The 21,024-nt window shown below is 38.2% G+C and overlaps 2 protein-coding genes across 3 annotated transcripts; both read left to right on the forward strand.

Moving 5' to 3' along the window:
* Positions 1-2,638: 2,638 nt before the first annotated feature.
* LOC124377080 (sterile alpha motif domain-containing protein 15-like) lies at positions 2,639-4,792 on the forward strand. 2 transcript variants are annotated; one of them, XM_046836383.1, is made up of 4 exons: positions 2,639-2,723; positions 2,891-3,029; positions 3,678-3,776; positions 4,561-4,792. In XM_046836383.1, exons 2-4 carry the CDS (start codon positions 2,925-2,927, stop codon positions 4,762-4,764), a joined length of 408 nt encoding a protein of 135 aa, XP_046692339.1. In that variant the 5' UTR covers positions 2,639-2,723; positions 2,891-2,924; the 3' UTR covers positions 4,765-4,792. The 2 variants fall into 2 exon arrangements, with proteins under 2 accessions (XP_046692339.1, XP_046692338.1); XM_046836382.1 differs by having other exon boundaries at positions 2,646-2,773.
* A 1,829-nt stretch (positions 4,793-6,621) lies between these two features.
* On the forward strand, positions 6,622-13,420 carry lrfn5b (leucine rich repeat and fibronectin type III domain containing 5b). Its single transcript, XM_046835634.1, has 3 exons — positions 6,622-7,238; positions 10,020-11,442; positions 11,846-13,420. Exons 2-3 carry the CDS (start codon positions 10,046-10,048, stop codon positions 12,816-12,818), a joined length of 2,370 nt encoding a protein of 789 aa, XP_046691590.1. The 5' UTR covers positions 6,622-7,238; positions 10,020-10,045; the 3' UTR covers positions 12,819-13,420.
* The last annotated feature ends 7,604 nt before the right edge of the window (positions 13,421-21,024 follow it).

Below are 21,024 nucleotides of genomic sequence, written 5' to 3' on the forward strand. Positions count from 1 at the left end.
TACCAAAGCTTCTTCCTGAGCTACAGTGCTGCCCTGGTCTATGGTCTTAATATTTATTTGTACTATGCCACTACTAGGTTGGCTGTCTGAATCCAGTATCCTCCTTGAAGACTTTATCCAATACAACTATGTCAGATAATAATACAAATGAAAATGTTTGAAAACTATTTAAATGATATATGTATATTTTCTTAAAGAGAGATGAGACTCATTCATCCAATGCATTCACAGACAGGTTACAATTGCACAGTATAATCACTGATATATTAGATTTATGTAAAGCAAATTAAATAGGATACAAGTGTGCAGCTGAGGGTTATTAGTGTTACACACTCTAATTCCTTGAACCTTTAATGGTTTGCATAAAAAGAGGGTTCATGAGATTTGCTTTATGTCAATGTCACATTACATTACATATTCATAATGTTAATAACAATTATATTTTACAAAGTGAAAAGGAATCTGCTTAAAGTCCCATGCATTACAAAGGTTCTTACTTGACTTTGGCTAATGGACCTCAGGGGGGATGTAAGTTGAATAATTTTGGTTAAAGGGCTTCAGCTAACAAAAATAATTGGAAGCCCTGGCCTACACAGTTCCCAGACCTAAGAACACGATATTTTCAGCAGCAACTGTAATTAATATTAAAAGAAATAAATCCATAAATCACTTTGATTAATCCTCATCCCAAAGCTGCCCATAGTTGTCCAAACACATAACATGTTAATGAATATACAAAAGTTAATCAAAAGAGCCATATATGCATTTTATCCTACATTAACATTATATAATCATTAAATAACTCTGATCCTTTTCAGAAGTGATGATTTGTCTAACAGTTCATTTCACGCTCAGAGGTCTAGTAATTGCTCAGTCGTTTCAGTCACAAAATTAATGAAATAGATTCATCAAGATAAGATATGTATACACCAAATGTCTTGTACAAGACCTGCAAACTGGTACCCTCAGGTCCATAAATATGATTAATTTATGCCTATATGGATCATTAGAGATTAACTGCTTTTCCTGATTTGAAGAGCTGTCTGCAAAACTATATTTATAAAGAATTATCTAAATTACACACCAATACAGTATAATACAGACATTGTCTCTGTAAGTGGCTCTATAAGAGTTTCATGGTTGACATAGTAACACTATGTATGAAAAGATAGCATGTGATGTAATGCTCTTGATGTAAAACAGAAGGTAAACAAAAAACAACATAAATGGACACTTCTAGTGCCTCTATCATTGTAATATGAATCTAGCATCAATCTAAGGACTAATTTAAACTCTTGTGATCACTATAGACTGAGCATTTTTGCTATAAAATCTGGTGTGAAATGAGACGAGGATCTAGAATAGGATATGCAACCATCTTTCAACAGCTATAATTTCAAGCATAAAAAAACACTAGGGGTTCAGATATCGCTTAGCATATATTTTACTTTACCACTCAGATGATGCTGAGTACCTAATTACCAGCCATTTCCAAGCTGTAATTTGCTAAATGCTGTAATTATTTGAAAACCCAATCTAAAATGTATCATATTAAATCATATTAATGCATGTTTATGTATGTATGATTAACTTAACAGTGTGTTAACTTAATAGTATAAACATATTTGGCTTCTTGTCCATAAAATACACACAATGTCATATATTAAATGCGCTATACAACCTTTCTTGTTCAATATACAGTATATTTAGTTCATAATTTTAAATCAAAAACAGATTGTGAGAATCAGGACACAAGCAAAAAAGGGGGATATAAAACTTGTGATACAAACAACGACCATAATCATTAAATGACATTTCACATTTTTGTTTCTATCAGGATCCATGATACATTCATTTATTCTTAGAATCTGCCTGGACGGGGTTACTGTTTATAGTTTGATTGTATTTTAAGAAACAGAACAAAATTTGTAAAACAAACAAAACTATATTGTGGACAAGTGCAAAAGAAAAAAGCAAAGCAAAGCAAAAAAAAAAAAAAAACGATAAAAAAACATGTTGAGAATTATTATCTTTCTCTGGATTTTTCTCTGCATGTTTTCTAGTATGTCCATTGACCTAGTGTTGTAAGGTTCATAAACACTCAAGCAAATAAACCACACAGATAATAAACTGCAGGCAAATAATAATAATAATAATAATAATAATAATAATAATAATAATAATAATAATAATGGTAGTAGTAACAACAACAACAACAACAACAATAATAATAGTAATAATAATAATAGAAGTAACAACAACAACAACAACAACAATAATAATAATAATAGTAACAACACCAACACCACCACCAACAACAACAACAACAACAACAACAATAATAATAATAATAATAATAATAATAATAATAATAATGCATTCATGCATATACTGTAATTATGAAGGTAATTTCAGTTTATATGATGGATTCTCTGCTCTATAGATTCACTAAAAGCTGCACTGAGATCTGATCTGGTCTGATCTGGCTGACTGATGCTGATTGATGCAGCTAACGTCACTTCGACGCCTAATGACTTGATTATATTAATTTAGAATTCATTTAGAAGATCTATATAAATATAAACTAAACCTTGTTTTTAATTCCCTAAAATCAATAACTACCTATAAATGTGGGTTAGATGAATCGGACCACAGGCTGTCGGGCATGTGATGCATGAAGGCAATTAAAGCGCGAGCGCAACATGACTCCACAACACAGCTAGGTGGGGGGGAGTGCTGTTACTTCCGCTGATGGACAATACTTTATGAAAAAGCATGCACAGTCTAGGGTTTTATTATATTATTTCAGAATTATTGTAGCATTACTCAAGTCATACCGCTAATAATGTCTCTCTCTCTCTCTCTCTCTCTCTCTCTCTCTCTCTCACAGGCACGCAATACTTTTCATTGGACGAAGTGTTGCCATGGCAACACGACAAACCTCAACCAAAAAAGAAATGGCGTTCCTTCAGTGGAGCTGCCAGGACGTGGCAAAGTGGATAGAATCCATCGGATTTCCCCAATACACGGTAAAAATCTAGCAAATGGTCCCTGCTCTATTTTATAAACGTCTCATCCAGAGAATTGTGAATATTGCTGAAGACATTGACTAGTCTAGACCTATAGTCTAGCTCCTGAAAATACAATAAGGGTCTATACTGAGCAGAGACGCAACCTAGGCCTGTAAGATGCTATAAAATAGATTTTTACCAAAGAGTTAGTGAAGATATTTTACATTTTCTATGGACTATATTATAAAATTAATCTACAGTATGGTAAGTCTATTGTGATTTTCAAAGGCCATAGCTTTGTGTTTCGAGTCTGAGCTTCTAAGCTTTAGAAGTCAAGTCAAGAAGCTTTTTTTGTCATTTCAACTATAATAACGCTTTGTCATCAATACCCACTTGTGCTTTGCCAGCATCACATGGAAAACAGGCTTTATATTTTCTTAAAACATCAGCAGTGTGTTTTTTCTTTTACCAATTGAATACACTGAAAAACAAAGACATTGCATTACAAGGCAAACATCTTAAATACACGGGTTGGCTACGGATGAGCACATAAATACGCTCCTTATTACTTTGAGAATGAGCCTTACATTTGATGAATTGAAGCAATAACCTATATAAGACCATGTTTTTATATTGTAATGTAATTATGTACATAATTGCTCACAGGCATGTTTTACTGAGAACTTCATCACAGGGAGAAAGCTGATTTACGTAAACTGCTGTAATTTGCCACGATTAGGAATCACAGACTTCAGACACATGCAGGTAAGAATGCAGCATCTACCACAACATGCAAATTATAAGCCTAAAACATCGATCCAGAAAAAAAAAATCACATTTATGTTTTTATAAGGATGCAAGTGATGTTACTTGGAAAATAATTAAATAAATGAAGTTAGGAAAAAAGACCACACATAAAGCTCCAAATTCTTCATATTTCCCTTCTTAAATAATTCCCATCTGTATGTTTCCGTACTTATTATTAGGTTAATGTGCCTAATGCCCTGTTTCCTCTCTACTATTCGTCAAATCATGCCCAGGGGGAGCTTGAATATCTGGCACAAATCTGCCCAGAATCACCTGAAGTTCTCAGCGTTCTCCCCACATACAGAATTACAAGCAATTTTCCACTTTTTTTCCACTCACTCTATATGACATGTCAGTTAGTTGAGGACAAGGTCTGCTCTGGCTAAATGAAAGTGTACTTGTCATTAGTAATAAAACAGCCCACCACATTCATCACACTGTGATGAAGCATGCTGGGTCGGCTGACTTGAAAATTAAATCTTTTGAAGATCACTGGTGCATTTAAAAGTCAAACTCAAACATGTGCCACACTTCATTAGTCTTGTTAGAACTATTACACGAGTAATCGTGATAAATACTTCAGAGTTTAATGATATCCTTGTGTAAGGTATATTTGTGCCCAGTTAAATGGTGGTATATCAGCTGTACATGACAGACTATGGAAATAAATGAAAAGCCTGTAGAAGAACTATAAGATTTAAAAGGAAAATGGAGATCAGTTACAGCTTTGTTTCTTTTGCAGGAGATCTCAGCACATGTCCGGGTGCTACTTGGCATTACTGAGCCATTGTGGAGTCGCAGTATTGTAGATCCTCCACGAGATGATATGGGGATGTATTTGGAAGTCAAAAGCAGGACTGGAAAAAAGCTGATTCCCTTACCTATGCGGAATTCCTCAATAACAGGAAGAAGTAGAAAGCAAGATTATAGTATAAGCAACTTATGAAGTTCAATAAAGCAAAAGCCCAAAGACATTAAAGCTTTACTTTTAATTCTAATTAGCTTTACAGATTTGCCTAAGTAGCTTTATTACATTTACTGTTTCACAAACAACTTGGCTCTGTCTTTATAATTTAAGCATTCTTTGTCTTAAGTGTTTTACACTGCTATTTAGTGGAAGCTTTTTTAATGGAAGCTATTTAAAGTTAAATTTGGACTGTAGTGAACTTGGGCTCATTTGGCCTAATCCTTTTTCATTATTGTAGTAGTTATTAAACTGAAATACATACTGTGTCATTGGGAATAATTCTTCATCCACCAGTGGATAAAAATGTATAGGTTCCTAGGAATGCACCTATATGATAATGATTGGCTTTGACATTTATTAGTGTCGGTCAATACTGGTATGAAACCACTGCAATGGCATTTGATTGGAAACATTTTCCAAGATTCAGCAACCCATTTTTATGGCAGGAGTGTACATTATGTTGACCACATATCACAGAACTTGTTCAGAGATGCAGGATAGAACCCGTTTTGAAGCACATTAGCATTCTACAAACACTGTTAGCCAACATTTAAACCACCTGCCTAATATTGTGCAGGTTCCTCCTTGTGCCATCAAAACAGCCCTGACCTATCGAGAAAATGAACTTCCAAAAACCTTTGAAGGTGTTCTGTGTTGTGCACAAAAACATCAATGGCAGATTTTTAAAGTATTGCAAGTTGTAACTTTTTTGTTCAACACGTCCCAAAGATGCTTGATTGAAATGAAATCTGTGGAATTTAGAGACCTATTCAACAACTTGAACTTCACATATTTCAAACCATTCCTTTAACATTTTTTGGAGTATGACAGGGTAGAGTATCCTGCAAAAAAAGGGCTGACTGCCATTACAGAATATGTTTGGGTAGGTGGTACGTCTCAAAGAAAGTTCTACACGAATGCCAGGACCCAAGGCTTTCTAGCAGAACATTTGCCCACACACTGTCTCCACTCCTTCCTTCTTCCCTCTTGCCATAGTTCATTCCGGTGTATTCTCCTCCCCATGCGATGCACATGCACCTAGCCTTCAACATGATATAAAAGAAAACATGCTTCAACAGACCAGGCCACCTTCTTCCACTACTTGGTTTCACTTCTGATGCTCATATACCTATTTTGTTTATAAACAGTGGTCAGCATTGACCCCTGACCCTGTCAACGGTTCACCAGTTTTTCCACCATTTTCCGAACCTCACAACTTGGGCCATGTTGAAGTGTCTCAAATCCTTACACTTGCTCATTTTTTTTCCTGCTTTCAACACATGAACTTCGAGAACAGACTGTTCACTTGCTGCCTACTATATCTTACCCAATGACAGGAGGCATAATAACAAGATAATGTTATTCATGGCACCTGTCAGTGGTTTTATTGTTATGGCTGATGTTTTGCAACATAAACTGGCAGAAGGACAGGATGGTTCTGATGACACCAGTGGATCTCTACTGTTTATCGTTGGATGCTTTTATTTAAAGAAGGCTTTTATGATCATTTAGTAAAGACGAAGATTGTATTAATCATCTTGTGTGTGTGTGTGTGTGTGTGTGTGTGTGTGTGTGTGTGTGTGTCTAATATAAGTTTGCTTCGAGTCGAACGTTAATAAATACATAAGGCGATTCAGATTCATTAATATTGTCATTAACCTGCTTAATGCATGGATTAAGAGCCTGATAGTGACATTAATCTGTTCTCAGTGCAGTTGATTCAGCTCAGCTAAATATTCTTAAGTGGTCCCATTAGTGTTAAGACCTATAGAGGATACATGACTAATGACATGACCTCCTGTAAAGCTGCTCAGCAATATTGTGGATTAGCCACACTGCCGACAGCAACAATTAACAGGGGTGGGGGGAGAAACATCTTCTCCAGCACGGATTTGTCGGAGATCTCCAGTGTGAAGCCGCTCACGTCCAGCTGCGGCTTGCGTTGCGCCGTCATCATGTCAGAGAGCGGCGGCGCGCGGAGAACACAGCGGATGTGACACCTGCTCCGCCGCTCCACACTTACACTACCGGAGGCCATATTTGGGGCGGGTAAAGCCAAGACAGTCGGAAAACATCTGGGCCGACCTGCTGAGTCGCGATCCGAGTTCAACAGTCTGCGGCCATTGAGACGGGTTTTCTCGGCTGAAGCGGCGCGCGTGCAGCCGTAATGCGGACACGCGCGGAGAGAGAGAGACGCGAAGAAGCATCGCGCGCAAGTGAGGCTCGCGCAGCAGAGGCTCCTCGTAGCTGGACGTCTGTTACTCCGGTGGACATGGGATCCCGTTCGTATTGTTTTATTTAGGCGTCGTTCTCCGCTCGGCTATTTCGGTCAACCCTAAAGGAGCGGTCCTCAGAGAGACTGGGCGATCATGCTGTATCGGGGGGAATAACAGGATTCGGTAGGGAAGAGGGGCGGTGTGCCGCACGAAGCCAAAGCCTCATATCTACACAAGGTAATTCTTTTAGAAAAGGCGTTGCACCCGGGCGCTTTCCTTCTGCACGCCGCTTCCATTGCGCTAATAAGAAAACGCAAAGGAAACTTGCATATTTATTTATTTATTTGACCAGGGATGGTCGATTGTTTGAAATCGGATCTAAAGAAGATTCCAGCCTGGTAGTGTAGATAGTACATTGCAAGGTCACAGAATTCCTGCAATCGCAGCTGAAATCTAGGATTGCTTTGCAAAGTCGTTTTCCTACCCGACAATAATCGTCTTGTAGCCTCATTGTGAATGCATTAGCTATGTGGTAACCAATTATGCATGGCTTCCAACCTAACCTTGGTGTTCCTCTACCTTCTTAATACACTACGGCACTGATCATCATTAAGGCATCCTATTGTTTTTTCTGTGCGTATTTCTTTCCATTTGTTATGTAGCAAATGAAGATATGCATCTATTCTTATACACGAACTTAGTCATGCTATAACAATCCTTAAGGCTCATATCGACCTTCTAAACTGCTGTCTTATCAACCATTAGTGGGTTTATAAACTATAAGGGGGAATAATGAAGGCTGGAGAATCAGGTCTTGCTCACGTGAGAGACCATGGCTGTGAGAGAGACGAAACTCCCTCAGAAAGATGAGAGCAAGATACTACCCTGATTTCACTTCAGCTCTCCAGTTACATGGGTCATATCAGCAGTAAGATCTCATTTAAGATTGCATTAGACCTAGCTGATTATGGTGATGTCATCTGCATGTGGGTCATCTTAATTTACAGGGTGTTTGAATGAATTACCTGTCGTTCATTGTAAAATAGGCTGAAATACAATTTATCTGATTGTATAGGTGCAGCAAAAAAAAAAGCAGTGAAACTAACAGGGAGCGATAAATACATGGGCTGGCGATTTTACTGACCTGATTTTAGTGACAGGGATAGTGTGCAAGTAGTCACCACTGCTCCATTAGCGGTATCCGTCCGCTGCCTGAGCGACCAGACAAGTCATGGAAATGGCTTTTAAGCATGAAGCTGGGCAGACATGTTTCTGTCACTGAACACACAAGCCGCTAGCTTGTAGGTGGGTGTAGTAGGTCAATACACAATAATATTCTCACATTTAGAATATCCAGCTGGATCCTTGATATTTTTTTTGGTTTATAGATAAGTACACAATAAATGAAAGTGAAAAATAATAAATTTGCAGCCCTAATCCAAATCATCTGACTACTGCAGCCTTAAATCTGATCCCAGATGACCCTGGTACACACACAATATGGTGCAGGGCAGATGCTGTCTAAAAGGTGGGCCAGAAAGTAAGATATAAAACCCTTGATTTATGAGTATTTTTAGAAGCAGGGGTTGGATATATCAGGTATTGTCGGCAATCCGACGTTGTGTTGATAATCTGCAAAGTGTGGTGTATATTTGGCAGATATTTCCCCATCTCCTTTTCATTTTCTCTGTTCTCTTTCTGGGTATTCATCCCTTGTGAAAAGCACTTATGTTTAATTTAAAAGATGCATTTAAGATGCTGTCCTTTTTACATTTGATGTCTTTCTCCTGAATGAAAAAAAAAAAAATCTGTGCTCTGAGCAAGTCGATGCAGTGTTTCAGTGGGGGGTAATAGCAGCTCCACTTCAGCCCAGCAAGCAGACAGAAGCTCTGCCAGCTAAAGCAGCCAGCTGGTTGGCCTGCAGTACCAGCGGCAGTTGGTTAATAAAATGGCATAATGTGAAGGGCATTTGACATGCTAAAACAGTGTTAATAGTCAGCTCATTGAGCAATTACATCACAACTCAGTTCATGTGAACTGTAATATTTATTACAGGTCACATAATGTAGCAAAATGTCACATGTATTCGAGGGAATGCAAAGTAGTAGCTCTTTAGCTGAAACAGAACGGTTTAAACAGTGGCTTGTAGAGGACATTTTATCATACAAAATCTTTTTTTTAGTCTTAATCAGAATAGTTCTGCTTTGTGACTGATTTTACAGATTAATAGCTACAATGTGATCTGATATGTCCCTGTTTTTCTTCGATAGCACATCAAGGAAATCCGAATTGAAAGAAAATGTATACAGCAATAGTGTTGAAACTACTAAAGCTACTAAACGCACTCTGTATGTTTTACTATGGTACCTAAGAAGAGATAATATACCTTTATAATGCACGTGTTCTACCATGGGCTTGTAAACAGTCCATAATTTTTACCATTCATAATTTTAAGTTGTATTAAATATTATATCCTTGTCAAGGTTATATCCTTGGCAAGAGTAATTAAATATATACTTTATACCTCCTCACATTTGTATTGTCAGAAACTTGAGCAGCAGTAAAGCACTATGGAAAATCAATACGAGCAGAGCCATGTCTCTCTCATGATGTGGCATCTCTGCTGATCCCTTCTCTTTGTCTTCAAATGATCTTTGGAGACATAAGCCTAATTCCAGTGAGTAACTGGATGGCCAGAGAAGTCTTTCATCCATTAATATACAAAGATGAAAGGCTAAGCATTATCATACCAAAAACCTGAATCAGTGCAGTAGGGGTTTCAGTTTATCTGCCCCTGGCCCACTTTTGTGTATTTCCTTGTGTATTTCTTGTGTAATTTTTGACACTAATTATTTATAAGAAGAATATTTAGCTGTAGTACATTCTTAATCATAGCTTGAGCTCAGTTATAAGATAATAGGAAATGTTTTGTACCTCAGAATTATACTGTATGTATTGTTATGCAATGTTTTGGCTACTATACAGACCTGAATTACTCTGGTTAATTTGTCTTCACAGGGGTGGCATTATAACTGCAAAACCAGATGGAGACCCTAATTGTTTATTTGATGGTCATGATTATGGCAGTAAAAGCCCAGAAGATCCAAATATGTCCCAAACGTTGCATTTGTCAAGTTTTGCCTCCCAACCTAGCCACGTTATGTGACAAAAAGGGGTTGCTTTTTGTTCCCCCAGACATTGACAGACACACAGTTGAACTGCGACTTGGTGACAACTTTATCACAACTGTCAAACGGAAGGACTTTGCTAACATGACCAAGCTTGTAGACTTGACACTCTCCAGAAATACAATAGGCTCTATCACACCTCACGCTTTCAATGATCTGGAGAACTTGCGTGCCCTCCACTTGGACAGCAACCGTCTGACACGAATCACAAACGACACATTTAGTGGCATGTCCAAGCTCCATCATCTTATTCTGAACAACAACCAGCTCACGTATATTCATATAGGAGCCTTTAACGACCTTTTGGCCCTCGAAGAGCTTGATCTCTCCTACAACAATCTAGAGAGTGCCCCATGGGTAGCCATCCAGCACATGACTAGCCTGCACACATTAAGTCTGGACCACAACATGATAGACTATATACCTGAGGGGACATTTTCAGGCCTCATGAAACTCAAACGTCTGGATGTCACTTCCAACAAGCTTCAGAAGCTTCCACCTGATCCAGTCTTCCAGCGTGCAGGTGTTCTGGCCACATCTGGTGTTCTGGGTCCATCTTCATTTGCGTTGAGCTTTGGGGGGAACCCATTACGCTGCAACTGTGAGTTGCTGTGGTTGAGGAGACTACGGCGTGAGGATGACCTGGAGACCTGCGCTGCTCCACAGCACCTTTCGGGAAGATACTTCTGGACGGTCTCTGAAGAGGAGTTCTTGTGTGAGCCTCCTCTAATCACACGGCATTCCCAAGAGACCCGGGCATTAGAAGGCCAACATATTACCCTACGCTGTAAAGCACGGGGTGACCCAGATCCTGTTATTCACTGGATTGCCCCTGATGGTAGACTGGTATCCAACTCAACTCGAACAGTGGTGCACACTGATGGGACACTAGATATCATTATCAGCACAGTCAAAGATTCTGGATCGTTCACATGTGTGGCATCCAACCCTTCTGGAGAAGCACAGCAGACTGTTCAGCTATTTATAATTAAACTGCCACATTTCACTAATGACACAAGTTTGGTACAGGAACCAGATCCTGGCTCCTCAGATATTGCTACATCCACCAAATCAGGTGGAGATGGAGGCACTGCCATTAGCAACACCAAATCTGGGCAGGAGAAACGTGTATTGATTTCTGAAATTACATCCTCTGCTGCTTTGGTGAAATTTAATTTACAACGAAATATACCAGGAATTCGAATGTTCCAAATCCAATACAATGGCACCTATGATGACTCGCTAGTCTACAGGTAAGAACTTAAGTTTTACAATAAGTATTATTATGCATACAAATAGATATATACCGTGTGTTTGTAATTTAAGTGCTACATAAGGGCATTTTGGAAACAGCAAATGGTGTAGGACATGAACAAGACATATGCAAGAATGATGTTTTCAAGGACAAAGAGTTAATTACAATTTCAAGCAATTATTCACATGCCATAAACAAACATAAACAATTATTCTTTTTCCATTTAAATAGTGTTCAGATGATGGATAACTCAGCAAAATATTTTATAGTAACTGGTTCATGAAAGTAAATTCAGGTGTATGACATCTCCAGCAAAAGACTCTCAGGCTATTTTATTATTATTTCCAATTTCTCCCCCATGTTCAGCTTTTGCTGATCTTTTAAATCATATGTACTTACAGAATGATCCCTCCAACTAGTAAGAGCATCCTGGTGAACAACTTGGCAGCTGGGACATCGTATGATCTCTGTGTGCTTGCAATTTATGATGATGCAATGACCACTCTCACAGCTACCCGTGTGGTAGGGTGTGTTCACTTTGCAACAGAGCCCCAATATCTCCGGTGTCACTTCATGCAATCACAGTTCCTTGGAGGTACCATTGTTGTCATCATTGGAGGTATCATCGTGGCCTCAGTCTTGTCTTTCATCATCTTCCTTATTGTACGTTATCGAGTGTGCAACCAGGAGGGTGAAGACAAAGGAGTAGAGCTAGGAGAAATTCATTCTCAATCCAGGAGTGAGCAGCTGCAGGTCTGCGGAATCATCAAGTCCATGTCCAAGCAGGTTCTGGGTGTGGAGAAGGACGCAATTCGGAAGGTTTCACCACAGCTGGAGTCAATGCCCACATTAGGTTCTACACCTGGGCCTTGGCCCTCTAAACCTGCCCTTCCTGACTGCACCGTTACTACCTCTGCTGCCAGTCACAGCTGGCATCCTGCCTCTCCCAACTCCCAACGTCCCATGCATGCTGCCTCACACAAACCTGCAGGCCCTCAAAAACAAGACCCACAAATAAGTGTGGAACTTGACAACACCAACAAAAACAATTCTGCCAAAGCTCGTCCCAAATCTGCCCAAATACGAGCCTACTCTACCACAGTGGTACCAATATCCAGAAGGCCACAGCCCGAGCACTCACGTTACATGACTGTTCCAGTAGGGTGTATGAGAGTGAGTCGCAGACACTCTTTAAATGTAGACTCCTGTAAGCAGACCAGCTATGGGAGTCTCCCGCTGCAGACTGGCAGCCTTCGCTCAAAACGTAGCCTGTCCATGAGCGGTGGAGATCTTCCGCAGCTGGACGTTTCAGCCAAAATCCATGGAAAAGACTCACTGTCCAGGTCAGAATGGGTTCTAGAAAGCACACTTTAATGAGGTTTTTTATAACCTTATCACACTGGTTTTTGGTAGACTTACAGACCATTTTATTATCATAGGTCAGTAAAAAACTCAAATATTTTAAAAGTATCTGTTTTTTGTCTTGGACATGGCACTCTTACCTAGTGGGGAAAAAAGGCAACAGACTTATCAATGTTTTATTTTGATTTTGATTTTGATTTTTTTTAAAACAAAATACCATTTTCTGCATATACTTAATAATGCAGTTGACATGTATATTACTTTGCTATATGGAGTAATCCATACAGTACATCCTGTATAAACATGTTATGTTGTGTAAAATAAAATGTAAAAAGCCCTTTGTTTTTATCTGATATTTAAACAGTAAAGATTGCCAATAAAACTAATTTGAGATGTGATCAGTAATTGGCAATGCATTTAGTGAATATAAATATTTATTTGCTAAACATCACCCTGTAATCAATATTGCTCCTGTTTACACTCCATTGTCAGTGTTCTGTCCAATAATTGTTCTGAAGCCATCCAAACATGATATGACAGCTTTAATCCCTGAATAATTCTACAGAAATGTACACTGTACAGCTGGAATTGTCTTATTTAATAGTAGGCAGGTGCCAGGACTGTTTATTAACTGCACATTGAACCTTCAAGTTCTTGTAATGAGTTTTAATATTGCACAATTCATGGGGTGTGGCAATCCTAATAAAAATGTGAATAAATCATATGGAATATTGGTAATTGGCTAATTGGGTGTGGAGAGCAGATTTAGATTTATAATTAAGCAATAATTCTTAAAATCCACCCAAATCTTGCCATGCCAGCACAGATTTTGTTTAACAGCCGAGGCACAATTAAAATGCACAATGCACAAAACTAGACCAGTTGGAAGGAAAAAACTTTGTGATTTCAGTCTGTATAATGCAAAAAAAAAAGAATCTCTGAAAATATTTAAATTATAGGCAAATGTAAAATATTTTTCTCTTTATTTTAGATGAATAGTTATAAGATTAATCATAATAGATTCTGCCTTTTATTCAAAACATCATCAGTTGCAAAGATATTTTTCGCACTCTAATAAATTATGTTAACAGCCGTTTATTCAGTGATATTTATGTTACTGGACTATGTGTCACATGAGACCAGTTGGCAAGACTCGAGGTAACAGACTAGAAGACAGGCATCGATACATCATGGAGTCTAACAAAGAGGTGATCAGAAAGCTGTGTTGTCAATACTATTTCATTCTGATGCTATCTACAGTATGGAGAGATGAGCTCATGTTTTCTCTGGCTAGGTGGAGGTAATATATTTCATGGCTGAATAAGCCTGCAGCAGTGAAGGTTGTGTGGTAATTATTTTTAGAAGTGTTAATCTTCAGCTCCCATGGCAGCACTGAGTAGGAGAGGGGATCTCACGCAAGCATAGGCTCTCTGAGGTCTTCTGTTTGTTCAAAGGAATGGCAAGAAGGCTATGAAAGAGGCCATTCTAGTCCCAGGAGATGCTGCTCCCCTCCCTTTCCCACTAGTGCTCATCCTTATACAAGCAGCCCTTAAATTTCACACAGGCAAGCGAGCCTGCATCCACCATAGCGCCGAGTACAAAACATCACGTTAATTGACTGTTAAAGGACAAATGGGTTTAAATTGGCAATAATTTGCCTCAGCAGTAAGAAGAATGGTGTCTTCCAATTTAGCTAGATGTGCCTCGGGAGAGATAAATGCCAGGTATCATATTTAAAGGAATACATTTAAATGAAGCCTATGGAACAATAAATGCAACCATGGAGTATGGTGTTGAACAGATTGGGGTATTAAGATGAATGCTGGAAGCTATGATGTCAATTAAGGACTGATTAATTCAAGCACATGAGGAGGGCAGGTCGTTGTTCCTTCTGCTCATTATCAGTATTAAAATGCTGCAAACTTTAGCACACTGTGTGACAGTCTCAAAGTGGTCCCGTAAGGGCTCATAAATAAAACATGAGTATCAGTGGCGAGAGCCTCACTTGAAATCCGACAAGGAGCTCCTTAGCTCTTGGGCTATGATTCAGTCAGCTGCATATAAACAGAGCTCATCCTGTTCGTAAAGGGTCAGTAATTACTACTCCTACCATATGCTGCACTGCCACTTTAGCACTGATCTACCGAGGCCAAGGTAATGAGAGTTTCAGTTTAATTACCCTCATATAGAAAGAAGTCAACCACTTAAGATACACTCGACTGAAAGCTTTCTGTCTTTCTTTGCTGCAACTTTCCTGGACAGAAAAAAGCAATATTAACTTAAAGAGATACAATCAGCTAACGGGTCAATGTCAATTTCATTCTATCAGCACTTTGTTAAAAAATACTTATAAGTAGCAAGTTTTAGGATCATTTATGGAACTACCAAAGAGTCTTAGATGTAGGGTAGGGTAAGTACAAGCGAACCCTCGCCACATTAAATGTGTAAACACACCAAGGATGTGATCATATTTTGTCACATAAAAAAAGCATTAACTTTGTTTTCCTTACATTATTGATTATCCAATTAAATGTCTACAGTGGGGGCAGAAAATAAATGGTTTTGATGTGCCCAGTGACTGGACATTGCATACCTATGGAGGAGGATTATAAACAGAATTATAATATATGCAGAGGCAATTTCAAGCATATGCATTATTAATGCAGGAAAATGTGCTCTGAATGAACATCCTTGTTAATATTGAATGTGATTACTCCTTCTGGGAAAGTGCTGTCTAGAATACAGTAGAGTAATTGAAACGGTAAAGCTGTGCGAACACTCAAGACTAGACCAAAATGGCCTGCTTACCTGAAACTCAGGTAAAACTAAAATGCTGCAATATCTGATGTAAAATATCTTTTATGTGCATTACTGCAGCTGTGAATTGACTTTCAATATATTATAACATTCACTGTTTACAACTAATGCTGCTGTGGTGCACTACCTCAGTGCCATTCCTTTTTTTTTTTCCTTTGATACAAAACGTTTAAGATTATAGCAAACGGTTCAGTCTTAAACATTAATTTATGTACAATATTAGTAATTTAAGACCTTATACCTCACATTTTAATTATGGTTCTCAGTAGCCAAATGAGCTGTTTTTTAATCTTACCTCGACATTAGGAATTCCTGATACTTAACACACTACAATGGCCTGTAACCTGATGATAATGAGCTTTGGATACATTATGCCTTTTCTAAATGCTTGACATTAGAATAAATTTCAATAATCACACTAAAATAAACGTTCAGCAAAGCATGGCTCCTCAGTCAGTCCAACAGCTAAAGTATACACAATCATCCTCTTATCAATGCATTAATCAATCACGGGCACATGCATGATTTTATTCCGCTCTCTCACCACCTCCGTGGAATTCAAGGGGATCTGCACACAGCCCTTCATGACTTTGTTACCTTGGCAACATATTTCTGCATAACTATATGTGAAATGCAGGCTTTGCTTGCTGCAAAGACACCCAGGATTCTTCATGTCTAGAATTCTCTGATATCGCATCACCTGCTGTTATCACACCAACAGTAACAGATGCGTGTACATACAAATCCATATGCACGTAAACATGCAAATCCAAAGAGACCCATACATGCAGTACTTTTCTTTGTATGTAGATCCACGTGAGTGCTTCTAAATAAATCATTCACGTTTTATAAATGAATAATGCAGCTATGATGAAGAGACTAAATAACATAGCATGTCTATTAGTGTATGAAGGCAAACAAACAGCTCTGTCTAAATCCACTTTTCCATTTCATTATGGTGACAAATTGTGGTGGCATATGCCCAGAAACACGATGAAGCATGTGGATGATTTGGTTTGAGGGGAAATGCATAGTAAACAGGCAGAAAACACCCATGTTTCAGGTGTTTAGTCTGGACTGGAAGCTTGACTGCATAAAAAGTAGAGCATTTGCTCTCCACCACCTTTTAACAATTGCAACATCCCTTCGAACCTAAACACACACACACACACACACACACACACACACACACACACACACACACACACACACACACACACAAGAAGTCGACTGCTCTCAGTATTAAATTGTAAATTCTGCACACATGCATGACACATAAACATGCTTCCCTTCTCTGCAGACAAGGCATTCGCTGTTGGCAGCTCCTTTTCAGAGACAATTGGAAATTCCTGTTGCAGTGGATTTCACATGAAGGATTTACTGTCAGAATCCAAGTTCACATCCACAAAACTAATAGGCTTTCAAACAACTATGTGTGAATTATTAGGTGCATAAATAAATATGAACTTTCTGCACTACTATCATTATTCATCATTCCAGTCATGTAGTCCAAAGATATCAGTGCTTTCTTTCCTTCAGGCACAACAGCGGAAAACAAAAGAAGATGAGAATCAATATGGTGGGTAGGCCACAATCGCTGGTTAATGGATTGATCATGGACATTTCTTCTCGTATAATTTAACATTTCCCATTTTTCTAATAAGCCTGTTTGCAGAAGAAAAGGGAGTTTAATAAAAGAGTCTCTATTGATAATGTAATGTAACGCAACAGATTTAATCTTTTCACTCTGTCGAACACACAATAAAGTATCCATTAGTTTGTCTAGTGTTTAAATAGACAATACAAACAAATCAATTTTAGGTTTCACAAGCCACTACAAATGTATACCAGCAATTATGCGCTAATATGTTATTGCATATTTGCATATATGTCTTTAGCATCTTAAAGAATCATAAAACTACAAGCTATTCACTGCATTGTCCTATTTTCATCCTTGCTCAAGATCAAACACAAGCAGATAGTATACACAGACCAAGCATAACATTACAACCACCAACAGGTGAAGTGAATAACAGTGATTATCTCTTCATCATGGCACCTGTTAGTGGGAGCGATTTTTTGAACATTTGAACATTTTGTTCTCAAAGTTGATGTGTTAGAAGCAGGAAAAATGGACAAGCGTAAGGATTTGACATGGGACAAATTGTGATGTCTAGACGACTGGGTCGGAGTGTCTCCAAAACTGCAGCTCTTGTACGATGTTCCCGGTCTGCAGTGGTCAGTATCTATTAAAAGTGGTTTAAGGAAGGTACAGTGGTAAACCGGCGACAGGATCACTGATGCGACGGCTGCACTCTTGTCCGTGTGTTCCGATCCAACAGACGAGATCCTGTAGCTCAAATTGCTGAAGAACTAATGCTGGTTCTTAAAGGTGTCAGAATACACATAGCCGCAGACCAGTCAGGGTCCCCATGCCCATCATAATAATATGCCTGAGCAGTGTTCCTATTTGGTGAGCAACAAATATGTGACAGAACAGTGGTCTTATTTAGAAGGTCTCCTTATATTTCTACTTAGTCCAGCCTTGTGCAAAATGTACAAGTGTGCTCCTATATGCTTATGTTCAACTATGAAAAATATTTTGTTCATAACAAATACAATATCACAGAAAAAAGAACAACCAAGAGGAGTTAGGAAAATATCTGTATTTTTATTTTTTTTATTACTGGTAGCCTGTTTGACTGGCTCTTTAAATGTAACCCAAATCTCAATAAAGCACCAAATTAATTCAAGTACTATAATTTTAGGACTATAAAGCGCACCCATATATAAGCCGCACCCACTGAATTTGACAAAGATTTTTATTTTGACACTACACTGAAACTAATGAACTTTAAACAGGCTTTAATGAAAGACAGTGTCTGTTGCACGGTGTAACGGGTGAAATATGTTGTGGCTCCTTTAAGAGCAGAGCGGCATTTTGGGAATAGGCTGCCGCCGCATCGGTATTACTGCATGTGTGCAAGACCGAGGAATATGTCCTTTTTATTTTCTGATGCTCATTTCTAAGTTTCTTTGACTAACCCGTAACGCTGTTGCCAAGAAAAATAAAAAAGCACGAGTTTTGGAAACCTGTCTGTGCTAATATGATTTCTGCTGCAACTGGAGTTAGTGAGCTCTCTATTAATCCTGACTCAATGCGTTACAACGGCTTGTATCTAAACAGTAGCCGACCAAGTAAGTCATTGTTCACTGTCTTTCTCCTTCCTTTCACAACTATTTCTCTTGGGAGTTTATCTTTTGGCATCGTCGTGCGTAAAAAAAAACGTTTTTCTCCCGAATGCGTGCAGCTCAGAACACAGGTGAGGTGCGTTTTTTCGTTTCCGTTCGAAAATTTCATTGGTCTAATGTTATGTCGCTCAGTTTTTTGGCTTGAAGTTTGTGAAACTGGGAAAAACCCAGGGAAATTAATAAATTAGCCGCATTGTTGTTTAAGCCGCGGGGTTCAAAACATGGGAAAAAAGTATCGGCTTATAGTCCGAAAAATACGGTAATAAATTCACAATGATGCTGATAAATGGTAATCAAATGTGAGTAGAAAGTTCCAAAAAATAGTATCAACCAATAGTAATACTTATTGTACAAATTTAAATCATTTGATTATTTAATTATTGAAATTAAAACTGAAATCAAAAAAATGGTTTAAAAAAACCCTGAGTTAAACAACAAAATTTTTGTTCCTTAGTTGTCATTTTCCCAGCTCCAAAAAAACATGCTGATAGGTAGATTGGAAATAATAAATTGCAATTAGTGTAATGAGTGTAATGTATGTGGGTATATGATGACTTACAATGAAGTTCTGGGATAGACAAAATTTAATTTAAAAAAGATTCATACATTGTCACATATTTAAAACTCACATTGAATATTCAGATTTCTGTCTACCCTCTTATATGCTTTTAAGACGTCTCAAAAATCCTTATCACAATGAAATTTTGTGGTGATGCCAACAGTGATGAAACTGTGCCTTTTCAATCAGGCGAGACATTTGCACACAGTTAATAATTTATACAAATCCATATGATTGATAGTATAAGTGCCATTGGTTTTAATATGTGTATAGTTCATGTAACAGGAACAAACACTGGATAACAAAAGTCTCCATAGTCATTAATGTGCTTGTGAAAAATACTGAATAGAAATGGTTGTATAATTTGAATTAAGGGAACAATGGTATTGATGTAGTATACAGTCATGTGAAAATGAAACACCCTCTTTGTAAGTATACAAATTTGCAGACACTTGTTTATACACAGCTTCCTTAAGATCCTGCCACAGTATTTTAAGCGAGTTGAAGTCTGGACTTTGACTGGGTCGTTGCAACATATTGATTCCGTTCTTTTTCAGACATCCAGTTGTAGCTTTGTATTTAATTACCCAATTTCAACCAAACTTTAGCTGTCAGACAGATGGCCTCACAAATGATTCTAGAATAACTTGGTATACAACGAGTTCCTGTTCAACTCAATGATCTTGTGGCTGAAATCATCACCCTTCCATCAACGTGCATGACAAGTGGTACTGTATGAGGTGTTAATACTGATATTCTATGTTTGCTTTTTGCCAAAAGTGCTGTCATTTGGTCTCATCTATCCAAATGCCTTATAACCTTTCCCGGATGGATATTGGAAATTTGCACTGCAACAATTTCTCTCCTCATTGTTGATGCGTTGCCTCTATGACATTGTGGTAACACACTCCTAAATGATCCAAACCAACAAACTGCTAAAACTTGTTTTTTTTTTTTTTTTTAGAGGCGATCACACTTGCTGATGATCAATTACTCAAGGGCATTTAATTAGCAGCACCTGGCTGCTATTTAGCATCATATTCTATGAAGGCAATAAGGTGTAGTTAGTCTTTTAGACTTGACTATTTGGGCTTTATTTTGTATTATATCATGCATGCATATTCGTTCATCCTCAGGCACAACTTTATACTAAACTGTTTTGTGGTGGATACAGAGCTTTTTCTCTGAAACCCCGGCTCAAGGCAGGAGAATTCACCCGAATGGCCACAACCAGGCAACCTGCACATAAACATTCATACAAGTGGCCAATATAGTGTTCCAATCTTCTTACCTGGGTCTTTTTGGACAGAGGGAGGAAACTGAAGAACCCAAAGGAAATCTGCATACAGGGAGAACGTGAAACTCTGCACAGACTGTAACCCGGCAATGCTTCCTACTGCAACATCGCACCACCCACTCAGTATCATGCGTTATTTTATATAATCAGCGAATGAATCATCCGTAGGTCAGGACCATGGACAGTGCATTAATAAGACTCGGGCTATTACAAGAGATGGATGGACTTGATGTTGAAATCAAAAGATCACTCTGCCTTTATGAATTTAATGATAGCGTGTTAATATACAAAAG

This window comes from Silurus meridionalis, chromosome 23 (assembly GCF_014805685.1).
Source record: "Silurus meridionalis isolate SWU-2019-XX chromosome 23, ASM1480568v1, whole genome shotgun sequence".
Classification (NCBI taxonomy): Eukaryota; Metazoa; Chordata; class Actinopteri; order Siluriformes; family Siluridae; genus Silurus; species Silurus meridionalis.

Coding starts and splice junctions, on each gene's coding strand:
- LOC124377080 (XM_046836382.1), top strand. Junction 3,030..3,677: donor TCGGATTTCCCCAATACACG/GTAAAAATCTAG, acceptor AATTGCTCACAG/GCATGTTTTACTGAGAACTT. Junction 3,777..4,560: donor CAGACTTCAGACACATGCAG/GTAAGAATGCAG, acceptor TTTCTTTTGCAG/GAGATCTCAGCACATGTCCG.
- lrfn5b (XM_046835634.1), top strand. CDS start 10,046: ATGGAGACCCTAATTGTTTATTTGATGGTCATGATTATGGCAGTAAAA. Junction 11,443..11,845: donor GATGACTCGCTAGTCTACAG/GTAAGAACTTAA, acceptor ATGTACTTACAG/AATGATCCCTCCAACTAGTA.